Consider the following 15,704-nt stretch of genomic DNA (forward strand, 5'->3'; position numbering starts at 1 on the left):
AATAAAGCGCTGTACAAATACAGGCCATTTACCATTTTGCTTCTATAAGATAACCTTTACTAGTCCCACATGTGGGAAATTTGTTTTGTCACAGCAGGAAGTGGACAGTGCAAAAGTAATGAAGAAAAATTAGAATATAATAGAATAAATACAGTACACAACTGTACACAATAGAATAAATTAGAATACAATATACCTATCAGGAGTTCAAAATGTATCCCTTTTAACTGCAGTAAATTATTCGCATTTTTAATGAAATAATTTACCTCAAATATGCACAAAAATAACTTTTTTGTGTTGACTGTCACGTGACAGACAAATAACAAGCATATGAATAAACACATAAATTACTGTGGAGAGTAAAAACAGTGATTTAAAATTGGCTCCTTAAAATGTGTTTAGAATTTGAAAATTGATGATGATTTATTTCATTAACGTGCCACATTGCTCTGTCCTACATAGAATCGGTGTCAGTAATGCTGAACCTGTACGTACATGCTTACAGCGCACTCAGTGGAAAGCACCTGCACACCACGAGCGCCCCCACACTTCCTCCTCGAACCTAAAGGCGACGATGCTGCTGTGGGCGGAGTCTCGCGGTGCCTTCAGTCTCCTCGCTGCGCCGAGGAGAGCTCCGTGCGGCGTTGCGCTCAGACCGGTCGGACCGGTCCGGTAGTTAAACGGCAGTTTAACGTTAAACCCGGGAGACACTCAGAGAGGAAACAGGTGAGTCTGAGCTTTTCTTTAAACCGAAGCTTCGAAAACATTCAGGAACTTTTTTTACCTCTTCATAGTTACTGCTAATGCTAATGAACGTATGCTGCGAATGAAATACGTGTGGAATTAATAAAAGACTTGTAGGAACACCGTGCTGCTTCATTCAAAAAGTAGTAGCAGGACTGTAAGAGGATATGACAGGACACTGAGACAAATGGCCCAGGATTATGGATGGAAACAGAGACTGTGATAATATAGTAAAGTGTGACAACTAATAACCCGTATTATACGCCTAATATTAATAACAGAACAGGAAATATTTTTATTAGAAATTAACTACGACACTGTAAATCATACAAATTAAATAAAGCAGGTAATTATGCCTTTTAAGGTCCTTTTGAATTAAAGCTAAAGAACAAAACAGAAGTATAAAGTGGCAGAAAGCAGAGTGACAGGAACTGTTTCAGAATGTAACATAGTGTATTATTTGGTTATATTGCAACATCAAACGCTACTTATGATTTTAATTTGAGAACAAAGAGGTGTTTTGAAGTATTAGCAACAGATAAATCATAACCAAAAGAACCAGCATGAAGCACAGCACAGGAGTACTGAGAGGTTCCTGTCATAAAGTCCTCCAGAGTGCTCAAGAGTATTTTAAAGAAGTGAAGTGAATCAGGTCTAAAATTGGGTAACTATGTTTCCTGAAAAGGGGGCAAATATAATCAAGTCTGAGAAAGCTGGAAATAAAAGATGTTTCCTTAGCCTTTCCCTCAAGACTCTGGTTAACCATGTGCTAATTATTTCAATTTAATATTGACTCTGATGCAAGAGTAAACTTGCTACCTGGAAATGCACTAGGTCTCCTATGTACATGAAATTTTGTTTTCACAAAGACCTTCCGATTCAGATCAGAGCACCGCAACAAAAACAGCAAACACAAACACCGGCCCTGATGCAGGACCCTCATACTACAGTCCCTCATCATGGGTTGTGATTGCTTTGCTTACTGAAAGGATTTGCAGTTGTTACTAGATAGCAGCAGCTGACATACACATCACTTCTGTAAAATTCAGCCTGTCTTACAGCCTGTTATCCCAATGTAACAAAGCAATGCTGGTGCATGCATGCATCTTCCCTCTATCATAACTGCACACCAGCTTTCCTTAGAACCCGCCTTAAGTGGACCAGACCAGTGAGACTCCCATTTCTCTCAGTGTTTAACTGCACATTTAATCTCTGAGATATGTTGATATAAGAAAAAGAATTGTAATGTCAACAGTATGTCTCTGTTTATCTACAGGATAAAGAAATGCCAATGTATTAAATGAAAGAAGTCTGTCACCATGACTGGTTGGGTTTAAATTGTAAGAAATAAATGTGGAAAATTACAAAAAAAGTTCTGGTAGCTCATTGCTCAGATTGTCCTGTCAGTATAAAACAAAGTTTCTGTAAATTCACAAAAAATGGCAGATTTCTTATTGTGTAATTTCTATATTAGATCAGATTTGTCAGTTGCTCAGTTATGTTGGAGTAGTATGAGCAGTTGCTGTGGAGGTCCTTATTAGGCGAAACAGGGCAAGTTGTAAAATTTATCCGAATACAGACCAAAATCTATGCCCTTGTGGGCTGGATTGGAGTCTGTGTCAGGCTGATTCTGGCCCCCAGCCCTTATGTTTGACACCCATTGTCTAACATCTCTGCTTATATCAACACATATTTTGCAGTGTGGACTGAATTTATAAAGGGGTTGCATAATAAATAAAGAAATTACCTGTTTTGTAAGTACAATAATGAGTCTGCATTACTTTACTTACATTATAATCCATCTAGTCCTTGTCGGCCACTGAGAATATCTTTATAGAATTTTTATGTTATATTACTTGCCATTTCTGCTGCCCTCTTGGCCTTTTACTTACAAATGGAGGATATATAACACTCACTTTACCAAAAACTGATTGCAGTTTCTGACAAAAGTTTTATTTCTGACTGAAAATGACTCAATGCTATTTATGAAACTTAAGAAAACACCAGCAATAAGAAAAACGCTGCAAAAGCACACAAAACATAATGGTAATGGGAAAAATGACAACGGAAATAGGAAAAAACAACGGAAATAGGAAAAAAGAACACAGAAATATGAAAAACAAAAAAAAGAAATAGGAAAAAACACAAGGGAAGTGTTTCTGGGGAGACAATAACCCAACGGACCAGTTGCAGGAACCCAAAACATGGTAGCTGTGTTTTATCATGATTCATATAATACTGATGATGGATTTTTAGGCTAATAGTTGGGCTAACACACTTACCTCTCATCTTTTCTTTCATCACAAAACCGATAGATCCTCCACTTCTTTTAAGTGTCTCCCAGCACAATTCTTAGCATATTTTGGTTCCTGCAACTGGTCCGTTGGGTTATTGTCTCCCCAGAAACGCTTCCCTTGTGCTTTTGGAAATCTGTTTTCTCTTTTCCTATTTCCGTTGTGTTTTGTGTGCTTTTTTTTTTTTTTTGTTATTACTGGTGTTTTCTTAAGTTGCAGTCCGTTTGGCCTCTCAGGGCCACCGTACCAACAACTCATTTACAACAGTTGAAATACCAGCAAATATTTTTATGGCAAATCTTTATGCAATATGATCATTCTTCCAAAAAATGTCTCTATTAGCTCTATTAGCTGGCAGTGTTAAAGTAAGAGGCTAAAATTAATAGGTGACCAACTTAGGATGACGACTTAAGCTCTGAAAGGTTCAACCACTGACTGCACCACTTCTCTTACACTGAACAGATTGCAAGGTTTAGGGAACACAATATCTTACATGATTTCTGGAGCATTTCTGCATGTGTACACATTGAATATGGCAGCCAGATTTACAGTTAACTCCACTGCAATTCAGTCAGCTTTTTAAAAACAAGAATTAATGCTTGGGTTTTGAGACAAAAGAACCACAATTTCACCACATTTTGCAACCTTTTACAGCTTATCTAGACTGCAAAGAAGTGTCCTAGTCTAGATCGAGAGAGACAGAGGGAGAGATAAAAATTTATTAATCCCTTGGTGGGTTCCTGTGGGAAATTCATTTAAAAAAACAAAACAAGAATTAAAACACACCTATTCATGGCAGCAGTGGGATTTGAAACCATGCCCCTAAAGAGACTGGAGCCTTAATCCAGTGCCTTAGACCGCTTGGCCACGCTATCAAATATTGTCTCCTTGTTTTATCAGCCATTTTAAACTGTTCACATGTTTTTGCATTGCTTTGGTCATGCATCTTGTTCGTGTTTTGTTCATCTTGTTGCAGGAATTGCACTTCTTCTGTAAAACCAAGGAACAACTCAATGCCATCCTGTGTGCTGCCAAACCACAGCTTGCACAGATTTCCAGATCTAACTACCAAGGATCAAAAAGTCAAGAGTGCTTGAAGTAATTCCTTAGACACGGATGCAAATGTTTCAGATGTCTCTTTTATAAACATCTTACACTCTCTGTGTATGTAAGAAGATATAGATGACTGTAGACAGAAGTGTTCTAAGCCGTGTCGCAAATTCGCCATTGGGCACATTTAGTTTATTTCTGTCATACAGCCATAACAGGTTTTAAACATGGCCATGGAAGCAGCGGACATGATCGTTGTAGCGATCTACTTCATCCTGGTGTTAGGGATTGGCTTCCTTGCAATGTGGAAAGCCAATAGGAACACAGTGAGCGGCTACTTCCTGGCGGGGCGTTCGATGAACTGGGCAGCTGTGGGAGCTTCTCTATTTGTCAGTAACATAGGAAGTGAGCACTTCATTGGATTGGCTGGATCAGGCGCTGCTAGCGGTCTCAGCGTGGCTGCATGGGAGCTCAATGCTGTATTACTGCTCCAGTTTTTAGGCTGGGTGTTCATTCCAGTCTATATCCAGTGTGGCATCTACACTATGCCAGAGTACCTGTCCAAGAGATATGGGGGGAATCGACTGAAGGTGTACTTTGCTGCTTTATCTCTTGTCCTTTACATCTTCACCAAGCTGTCTGTGGATCTCTATTCTGGAGCCTTGTTCATCAAAGAATCCTTAGGTTGGAACCTCTATCTGTCCATCCTCCTCCTCATCGCCATGACAGCTCTGCTGACCATCTCCGGAGGTCTGGTTGCTGTTATCTACACAGACACAGTTCAAGCGTTCCTCATGATTGCTGGGGCCCTCTGTCTGACAGGCATCAGCCTCTTCAAAGTGGGAGGGTTCGAAGGTCCTTGTTTCTCTTTCATGCATTCATGAATTTATGTCAATTGTTTAACTAAAAAATGCTTAACCGTGTTTTGGCATGTCTTTGTAAGGTGTGAGACACGGTTACATGGAGGCCACTCCAAACATCAGTGCCATCTTGCTGTCTTCACCCAATCTGACGTATTCTGAGTCCTGCTATAACCATGCCACTCCGAAGCCAGATAGTCTGAAGATCCTCCGAGAGGCCCAGGATCCAGACCTGCCATGGCTTGGTTTCTTACTCGGCCAGACTCCTGCCTCTATTTGGTAATGCTATTTCTTTTAAGACTAATTTCCTTACCAATACGGTTTTGTACAGCCTTGTGTGTTTAAACACTCGATATCCCTAAAAGATTTACTCTGAGCCAGGTGTTTTTCTTCTTTTGCCACCTGTTAGATTTGATTGCTTTAAGTAAAAGTAGACTGAATTTGTTACCATGAAATGCTGCCCGGAGGAGCATTTATTCTTGCTCCTTGGCTTTGCATGCTTCATTTAATTTTTTGTAGTGCTACCCTCAGGGCAAGTATGCTAATCAACCATGCAACATGTGTGCAAGGTCCTGGTTGCTCGCTGGCATCGCAGCCAGGACCTTGCACACATGTTGCATATGATTTATTTTCCTCAAAAAAAACAATGAATTATACAGTTAGAAATTCTTAAAGTAGAGGCAACACATATAAATTGAGTGGTGCTTCTTCACAGTAAGAAGGTCCGTGGTTTGGTTCAAGCCATGGAGCAAGAATCCACACTCCTCAGGTTGGCATTATTGGCAGTAAGGTCAGTTTCAAGCAGTTAAATCTGACAATTGAGAAATCTTTCTTTGTGGGTACTCCAGTTTCCTCCCACAGTCCAAAGACATGCACTTAGTGGGGTTAGTTTGTGATTGTTAATTGGCTATAGGAGTGAATGTGAGTGTAAATGGTTGTCTGTCTCCCTGAATTACACCTGTGACAGAATGGTGACCTGTCCAGCGTATAACCTGCGTCATGCGCTATGGCAACTGGGATAGGTTGTAAACCACCGCAACCCTAAATTGGAAGAGTGGAATAAAATGGATGGATGGAAATTCTAATGATGTTTAGTTCTCATTCTTTTTCTCTAACATCACTGAAAGTCCAATAAAGGCTTTAAATATCTCAGTGGTCAATGATTGACCTATAAAGTCATTTCAGTGTCAACATACATTTTTTTTTTTTTCAATGAAAATGTTTCATGATTTATTAGACTGTGAGATCTGAGGTGAAAGACTGACTGAGAGACCCTCTGTGGAGCCACAGAACAAGCACGGTCTCAGAAATGTCCCTAGAATAGTTCTCACAAAGCTGACTTTTGGGGTCATTACAAATGGCACAGGTAGTCCAGAGTATACTAAATAGAGGTGAGTACCAATTAGCAGACTAATTTTTGTGTCTATGTGCTCCAGGTACTGGTGTGCAGATCAGGTGATTGTTCAGCGGGTTCTGGCAGCAAAAAATATTGCTCATGCCAAAGGGTCAACAATCATGGCCGGTTTCCTCAAAATCCTGCCAATGTTTATCATTGTCATCCCAGGTAGAGACATTAACCACCCTATGAATATCTTACACAGATAAAATTCTGACTCTATACTCACTAATTGTCTTACTGATGTATCCTATGTGATCATGATTCCAGGAATGATTTCCAGGATCTTATTCGCTGATGACTTGGCATGTATCAGTCCAGAGCACTGCATTGAAGTGTGTGGCTCTGCAGCTGGCTGCAGCAATGTGGCTTACCCAAGGCTCGTCATGTCAGTAATGCCCGTCGGTCTCCGCGGGTTGATGATGGCTGTTATGATTGCAGCTCTAATGAGCGACTTGGACTCTATCTTTAATTCTGCAAGCACCATCTTTACCCTAGATATTTACAAGATGCTACGAAAGCAGGCGTCGTCCAGAGAGCTGATGATAGTAGGCAGGCTGTTTGTCCTTTTCATGGTGATCATAAGCATCGCCTGGGTGCCTGTGATCATTGAAATGCAGGGAGGCCAGATATTCTACTACATCCAAGAAGTATCAGATTATCTGACTCCGCCCATAGCGGCTCTCTTCCTGCTTGGCATCCTGTGGCGTCGTTGTAATGAGACAGGTGCCTTTTGGGGAGGGATGGTAGGGTTTTTCCTTGGAGCTCTCCGTTTGGCTTTGGCATTTGTTTATCGAGAGCCACTCTGCGATCAGCCTGATGAACGCCCATCCTTCATCAAAGATATCCATTACATGTATGTGGCAGCCATCTTGTTTTGGATATCATCTCTGGTGGCTGTTGTTGTGAGTCTCTGCACTCCTCCACCCGAAGAGGGACAAATCCAAACCACTACTCTCTGGGGACTAAACAAGAGAAAGAAGCTAAAAAATCAAGAAAGAAATGCTGAAAAAGACGTCAATGTTTTGAAACCCCTAAATCACTCAGCCTTTAATGGAAATGGTGTTCTTGGTGAAGAAAAGTGTCACAAGGACCCAAACTTGCTCAATGGCTCTGAGACAAATCTTGAAAATGGCCAATCAGGAAGCAGCAATAATGTCACAGCAAGTGATATAGAAACAATCTATTCAGTACAGAATGGTGGCTGTGCTCAGAGTTCAGGCTCCAAAATGGTAGAAAATGAGGAAAGAAGAGGAGTGGAGGAGGAAGACGAGAGCTGTGGAGCAGGGGACGCAAAAGAGGAGCGTGGATGTTGTATTAAGGTTTTGGATTGGTTTTGTGGATTCAAGGAGGAATTGTCCAAAGATCAGGTCATAACAGTTCAAGAACAGGAGAAGATGGTGGAGGAGCTTCTCTATGAACCTCCAACGACCAGAATCATCTTAAACATCGCACTGGTGGTGGTTTGCTCAGTTGGGATCTTTCTCTTCATCTATTTCTCCCTATAGGTTCAGTTATTTCCAAACAGAAGGCCAGATTTGTCCAAGAAATACAGAACAGGCATGTTTGATACAGTTAATTACCCATCACACAAATGAACAAAAGCCACATTTTAAGGATACAAAAGGCATGGGGCTACCATATTTTATTTTGTTATTCAATATTCAAAAGATGGTAGAGTTTGAGATGTACTTGTTTGCAATACACTTAGATGCCCATATATATGTGACAAAGTGAAACCCTTTAAAAAGCATTTACCCACGTTGCCTTTCGTATATTTTTGTTGTGCTGGGTATATGCATGCATACACATATACTGTAGGTCAGCGGTCCCCAACCACCGGGCCATGGACCCGTCCGTGAGTCGTTTGGTACCGGGCCGCGAGAGTTGAGGCTCCGGTGTGAAATTTACGGTTTTAAGGGTTTTTTATCATTAACTCGGTTTCCCTGGGTCTTTTCCCGTGTTATAGTTGTGTCCCTTATTTTGAAAGAAATATTTACATGTTACCATAGCGACCAGAGAGCATTAAGGGACAGAGAGGTCCAATGAGGTTGGCGCATTTCAGGAGGACGCTGCTAATAAAGTTACACAGTGAATTCGCGTTCATTATTATATTTTCAAAATACCACCGTTTTTGTCTTGGTCGTATCATTTTATTGTGTTTAACTTATCCGCGACACCTTAAAGGCCGGTTCGTGAAAATATTGTCTGACATTAAACCGGTCTGTGGTTTAATGTCAAAAGGTTGTGGACCGCTGCTCTAGATATTGTACCTAGAGTATGTAGGTACAATACTGTAAAACACCAAGCTGGTGCTTTACATGGTTTTAGTTTTTTGTAGAGAGAAAAGCTCTGATGTTTTGCCTTTAGCCTATATAATAAAAAATCATGTCATGTGTTAGGCCAGACCTTCCCAAAGTGGGGGAACCATTGCAGGGGGGGCGTGGTATGAAAAGGAAAAAAAAAACAAAAAAACACTGCTAGCACTGGCGCCTCCACAAACGCAAATCAGGAGATGAAGCATAGCTGAATGTTTCCAAACCAACTTCATTCTAAGCCAAAGACTAGAAAATATGGTGAAGCAAATCTTCCCTTTGGTTTCACCTGCACAAGTGCCGAGGTAGCTCTCCTCTGCAGAATTGGTTTTCTGCAGGGGATCAGGAGCAGCGCTAGGCTCTCCAAATCACGGACAAACAGGATCCCACGTTCTTGATTTTTAGTTCACAATCACTTGTTGTAATGACTAACTACTCCTGACATTTTGGAGATGTTAGCTCTTTATACAGTAAAGTTACTGCTGGATACAAATAACATCAGGCTGATCCTGGCACGATTTGTTCCCCCGGTTCAAATCACAGACAAACAGTATCTCACAGCTGTTTATGTTTTTAAACCCATTTTGCACAGAGAGGCATTTTTTGAAAAATGTATTGATAGCAATGTTGAATATTATTACACAGGAAAAAAACAACATGTGTGGACGCAGCGTAAAAGAGTTAGTAGTTTATTTTCTTACTACCTGTAATTTATTGCAGATTACTTGTATTTGCTTAATTGTTTACTAAATGTTTGAGGTGTGAAAGAAACCGCAATGGAGCTAAAGATGGGTGTGTGTGGTTGGAGGATGTGTTAGTGCGTGTGCGCGTGCGAGGGGGGGGGGCGAACATTTTTCTTGTAAAACAAAGGGGGGCCCAGCAAAAAAAGTTTGGGAGCCGCTGTGTTAGGCTGTTGGGAAAATACAAATACAAAAATACAAAAGAAGAAAAATGTGATTTCAGAAAGTAGAGTTTGATCGAAATAAATACATAATCTAATGTAACATTTTATAGTAAATTTATATTTTCTGACTCTATACTCACTAATTGTCTTACTGATGTATCCTATGTGATCATGATTCCAGGAATGATTTCCAGGATCTTATTCGCTGATGACTTGGCGTGTATCAGTCCAAAGCACTGCATTGAAGTGTGTGGCTATACGTATAAATTATTTTAATTCATTTGGATTTTTTATTCTGAACTAACATGAGTAAATGTGTACAAATAATGACTCAAAGTGCACTGTTGTATAAGTACAAAGTTTATTTTAATGCACCTTATGTTTTTACAATGACTGCTTGTCAGTGTATGATTTACACAGGTCATTAGTAAACTTGCTTTAGTTGTAAATCAGCTTTTACAAAAAATATGAAGCTGTCAATGAGCTACTAGCATAATTTTATAAATTACATTTTATTTATATAGCGCCAAATCACAACAACAGTCGCTTCAAGGCAATTAGGTTTTATTGTCCCGTACTCATTTGCATATAGGTACATGAGGTGTGTTTTCCATAGTGCCACATTTATAACACTGTACACTTGATGATGTCAGTTGAAAACATAAATTGATTTGTTTTTGTTGTATGCTACAGATACAATCGCGTAATTTTGAATTAATGCCAATGGGAATGTGTTCATGATATTCATAATGAATGTGAATGGCTGAAATTGACTGTGACTACATCTTTTCATTTAAATGGAAATGTAGGTAATTCTGTTGTTTTTAGCTGTTTTTACTTCCAAGACATACGATCATGACACCTGGATTAGTACTTGATACATATTTGAGTTGGGAAAAGCATTTGGTGTGATGGTCATGTTTTATTTTACCTGTACACATACGCAGAACTCAAAGGGTGCCTTGCACTTACTTTAATCACAAATTAATTAATTAATTGTGAATTAAAAGATGTCAAATTGTAAGAAGTTTTGCTGACCCTGATCATCAATTTAAAGATAGCACATACTTATATTGCAATATTTCCATTATATTATTTAGCACTGAGCACTTAAACAGCAACAGATTAAGTCGGACAAAAATTAAAACAATTTATTTTGTTTTTTTTAAGACACTGATTGAAAGTTGTACAGATTTAAAGTTTACCACTAGTAAGTTCTTTAAAAGCATATTTTACAATAAAAACTTTTTAAAAAACGAACTACTAAAAACAAGTGTCTTTTATATAATTCTTTTATAAATTGATCTTTGCTTAATGTAATTGCCATTTTAAGCACACTGAGGGTTTAAGTATTTATGTGTGTATATATCAGGACTATCACATGTTAATGGTGCGCAGTGGCTGGAAACTGGTGAACACTGCAAACTTTACAAGCTTTCTTTGACCTGATTTGCTTTATTGAGAATGAGGGGAACATGTGGGTTATATCTGTTTATAACTACAGAACATAATTTTAAGACAGACATCCAGCAGATGGATTAATTTCCAGCAATATTACCACTCGCGTTATTCCTGCAACCAGCTCAACCAATACATAAGAACACCCAAGCCGGGCATCTTTCTACCACTTTTGTTGACACTGCAATACTCCAACAAGTGTTGGCTGCACTTCAATGTACTGAAGGCCTCAATTTTCACATGCATAGTGAAATATTAACAAGATAAACTGGCACAAATATGTTCCTGGGTTGTGGTGAATTTAGGTGTTTTTCCTCAGGTTGCTATTTTAACTATAGCTGTGACAATTTAAACACATACTTGTTTCTTGAGAACAGAAATCTTTCTTGCAGGATCACTGAGTAAAAACCTTCATTCTGCTGACTTCTGCATAACTAATGACACCTATGAGCCTCACCTATACTTTACTGTGAATGATGAATGTTAACATATTGAAATAATATGACGAACTACTAAATAAACCTCTTAACTGTCATAATACACTTCAGGTTTACACTGTAAATGTGCTTATTATCAGCTGTTGTGACGGATATTGTGATAGTAATTCATTAGAAACATGGACATGAGGTTCTTAAATGTTTGAGCTACTATAAAACCAGCAAACATTGAGCTGTCTAAAGAAAACAATGTCAAACAAGGAGCAACCAGGTCATGGTGCGTGAAGCAAACTGCATACGCTAAAGCCACAACAACAAGCATGCCAACACTCAGTTAAGTAAATTAACAGCGGCCTCTACTACAGTGGAAAGTTACAGACTGGAAGTGGAAAGTTACTGGGGGTAGTTGTCACACAAGCCAACGCACATAAGTTTAGGTTATTTTTTCCTCTCTCATTCAGTATGTTCGGCTTTATTACACCTCAGTTGTGGCCACTATGCAATTTAGTGTTAACCAAGATAATGTCAGTATAAATAGATGACTGATTACAAGTTACAGCGCTGGACCGTGATGTGAACACAACAGCCTCCCTCACATCAAGGATGATCAGTTTTTGTACTCCGACAATTTTTTTTTGTACTGCGATCATTTTAATATTACTGATTCTAATATCTAGTTCATGACATTTTGTTCAGACTCCCTTTGGCCCAGAGAATATCCTTATAACCATTATCAGTGATGTGTAAGCATGCTGCAAAACCCTCTACGCTACTATGTCAACTCTTCAATATTTCAGCGCAGTCATAGCGCTTTTTGAACCTTTTGACCCTAAAAACACGGAAAACCAACTCGATTATGAGCACACTGCATTGTGTATCTAAAAATAATAAAAAGAGCTTTATTTAATCATCTTCAACCCTAACAGGATCAAACTTTCTTGATCTTGAGCAATACTTTTCCATGAAAAGACATGAAAAATGCTACGAGTCATGGATTGGCCTCCCCAGAGCCTGGACCTCAACGTTATTAAAGCAGTTTGGGATCATCCTGACAAAGAAGAGAACAAAAGGCAGAAACATCTAGAGAAGAGGTTTGAATGTCTTTCAAGAAGCCTGGAGAACTATTCCTGAAGACTACTTAAAGAAAGCTGCCTAAGAGAGTTCAGACTGAGTTAAAGAATAAAGGAGGTCATAACAAATATTGACTTTGAAACTTGTTAGAATGAACAAACTGTGCTTCATGTTTGTTATGTTGTATTTTGGGTATTACAAGAGACTAACCAAATGCATAGCAAACGAGGGCCCATCAATTCAGACATACCTACCTTCCAGTACAGCATATCAAGAAATAATTGATCGACACAAAGCTGCAAGTATTTTACTTTGCAAGTTTGGAGCTTAAAAATAGACAGCTGTACAACTACAGAACAGAAATACAGCATGGTTTACGGAAGCTTTGCTTGACTTGGTTGCAGTCAGACTCGATGTTTCTACAAACACATCTCAATATGTTTGCATATGTTTGCAGTGTTGAGGCTACTCTTTAACAGCACCTCATAGTCACTGCATACACATCCTGTGTGCATGTGAGGTGGCCGTAAATTGGTATCCTAATGGAAACTGTCTGAAAACCACAGAGAAAACAAAATGTGTGTGCACCGTTTTGTGTGTGTGTTTTTTTTGTGGTTTAAAACCAACAACATACTGGGAATCCATGTAGAGTCTTAGTTTGGTTAACCACCCCCCCCCCCCCCCCCCCCCCCCCCCCCAATCGTGTGTGACCCTGTCTTTTCTTACTCAGGTTTGTTTTGACGTTTGTTTTTTTTGTCAGAATTGACATGAAAGGGTTTCTATTGAATCGCTTAATGTTAAATCAAACCCACATTTTAAGGCTTTTTCATTTCAAGGAAAGCCCACAACTTGATTCTGAGTAATTTTACTAAGACTTTGCCGTCAAGTGTCAAGTGTTGAGTGTTGAGTGTGGGCGTCCGGAATCTTTAAACAAGTTGTGCCACAAGTTCTTTAAAGTGATTCCAGAAGTTGCACACTAAATCAGGGATATATACGGGATGCTTTACACAGATGCTCCTCCAGAATCAGTGCTATTGATCCTGATGGAGTCTATTTAAAGTGACTCACATTTATTAGAAATTAAGAGAAGAAAATACAACACAAAATAGAGAGCTGATAAAGCTGAATGAAAACAATGCTTTCACTAGAGAAATGAAGGTTATAGTACAATGAATTACCACATCAGTGTGCCAGAATGGACACTGATGAGGATATGTCAGTAACACATCCAATAGGTCATGGGTTGCTGAATGCCTGACAAGTGGGCTGTAGTATCCGAGACTGGAAGGTGGTCTGTCTGATGTGCCGTACGGGAGCTCAAAGGGGACTGTGCTGTCTTCATTCCTGATTCAGTACTACTTGGAGTCATGGCACATACAGAAATACTCAAATCTGCAGCAGATAGATGCAAAGGTGATGGGCAGGAGGAATAAAGAGTGAGTTTTGAGAAATGTATAATTTGCTTCTAAATGTGAATAAGACCAGATAAACGGTGATCGACTTCAGAAAGAAGAGGAGGGACACGCGACAAGAGTACCTGGGCTTTTATGTCGACAACAGGGTGAACTGGAAGAGCAGCACAGAGGCTAAGCACAAAAAGAGGTTGAGTAGCATCTATTTCCTGAGGAAGCAGAGATGCGTTAATGTGTACAGCAAAATGATAGATTGAAGACTGATTTCATATCATTCAGTTGTGGCGAGCACAGCATACTTTGTATAGCATACTACCAGACGGAATAAACTGATTATGAAAGCTGTCTGCAAACTGGACACTTTGGAAGGAGCGCTGCAGAGAATGTCACTGAACAAACAGTTATCCATCATGGATAATCCTGAACTCCCTCTGCAGCACTTGTTGGCAGACAGGGATTTTCTCTGACAGACTGATTCGGCCCTGCTGCCACAACAACAGAGACAGGAAATCTTTCATACCATGCTGTCACTCTCTATAATGCAATATTTCTCTCTGGCAGAAATCCTATTACATTATTAGACAACAAATAACATTAGCAGAGTCACGCTAAAGTAGGTTAAACAACAAATGAAACTTTAACTAAACAAAACAGCTAGGCAGATAATAAAAGCTACGTGCAGTTCAGACATGACAAAGATCCTAAATGGGAGTGTAGGTTATGTACAATTCAATGCTTTTTATTTTATAACTTTTGTCCTACTCATGTTTCTCCCTCCCTCCCTCACTCCAAGCGGTTGTGGCAGATGGCCGCCCCTCCCTAAGCCTGGCTCTGCTGGAGATTTCTTCCTGTTAAAAGAACGTCTTTCTCTTCCCACTGTCATCAAATCTTTTGCTCATAGGGGGTCATATGACTGTTGGAGTTTTCTCTGTCTTCTTTGTATTATATATAGGGTCTTTACATTAAAATATAAAGCGCCTTGAGGCAACTGTTGCTGTAATTTGGCACAATATAAATAGAATGGAATTAAATAGGCATTTCTTGATATATTTGTTTGTTTGTTTTTTTCATTTTGGCCTACAGACATATGTATATATTTGCTTTATTAGCCCTGCTTCAGTTGTTACAGAAGCAGAAGAGCAAGGGTCGTGAATTAGAGAAAACAGTAAAAACAGAAAAATATGATAGGATGCTAAAAATGCATGAATCAATGACTTACAAGAGTCATTTATATATATATATAAATGTGTGTGTGTATATATGTGTATATATATGTGTATATATATATATATATATATATATATATATATATATATATATATATATATATATATATATATATATATATATATATACCTATGCAGAACACTGCTGTTCTGCATAGGCCTGAACTCCCTCAGTGAGATCATTAACAAGACTGGCTACGGATACCGACTACAGAACGGAGCAGTTGTCAGCCACCTCCTGTACATGGATGACATCAAGCTGTATGCCAAGAGTGAACGAGACATCGATTCACTGATCCACACTACCAGGCTATACAGCAATGACATTGGAATGTCGTTCGGACTGGAGAAGTGTAGTCGGATGGTATCAAAGAGAGGGAAGGTAGTCAGAACTGAGGGGATTGAACTACCAGAAGGCAACATTGCAGACATAGAGGACAGTTACAAGTACCTGGGGATCCCGCAGGCAAATGGGAACCATGAAGAGGCCGCTAGAAAGGCTGCAACCACCAAGTACCTGCAGAGGGTCAGGCAAGT

At 39.4% G+C, this 15,704-nt stretch overlaps 1 protein-coding gene across 1 annotated transcript; it reads left to right on the plus strand.

Moving 5' to 3' along the window:
• The first annotated feature begins 603 nt into the window (after positions 1–603).
• LOC146642705 (sodium/myo-inositol cotransporter-like) lies at positions 604–11,460 on the plus strand. Its single transcript, XM_085398745.1, has 5 exons — positions 604–726; positions 4,015–4,943; positions 5,032–5,227; positions 6,385–6,512; positions 6,615–11,460. The coding sequence occupies exons 2-5, from the start codon at positions 4,316–4,318 to the stop codon at positions 7,850–7,852; spliced, it is 2,190 nt and encodes a 729-aa protein (XP_085254871.1). The 5' UTR covers positions 604–726; positions 4,015–4,315; the 3' UTR covers positions 7,853–11,460.
• The last annotated feature ends 4,244 nt before the right edge of the window (positions 11,461–15,704 follow it).

Source organism: Rhamphochromis longiceps, linkage group LG23 (assembly GCF_057381845.1).
Source record: "Rhamphochromis longiceps isolate RC_006_pf linkage group LG23, R_longiceps_female_GT1.1, whole genome shotgun sequence".
Classification (NCBI taxonomy): Eukaryota; Metazoa; Chordata; class Actinopteri; order Cichliformes; family Cichlidae; genus Rhamphochromis; species Rhamphochromis longiceps.

Bases quoted from the DNA above. Each gene is read 5' to 3' on its own strand.
- LOC146642705 (XM_085398745.1), top strand. From the start codon at position 4,316: ATGGCCATGGAAGCAGCGGACATGATCGTTGTAGCGATCTACTTCATC. The intron at 4,944-5,031 runs GTCCTTGTTTCT...TGTCTTTGTAAG, and splicing joins CAAAGTGGGAGGGTTCGAAG to GTGTGAGACACGGTTACATG. The intron at 5,228-6,384 runs GTAATGCTATTT...TATGTGCTCCAG, and splicing joins CAGACTCCTGCCTCTATTTG to GTACTGGTGTGCAGATCAGG.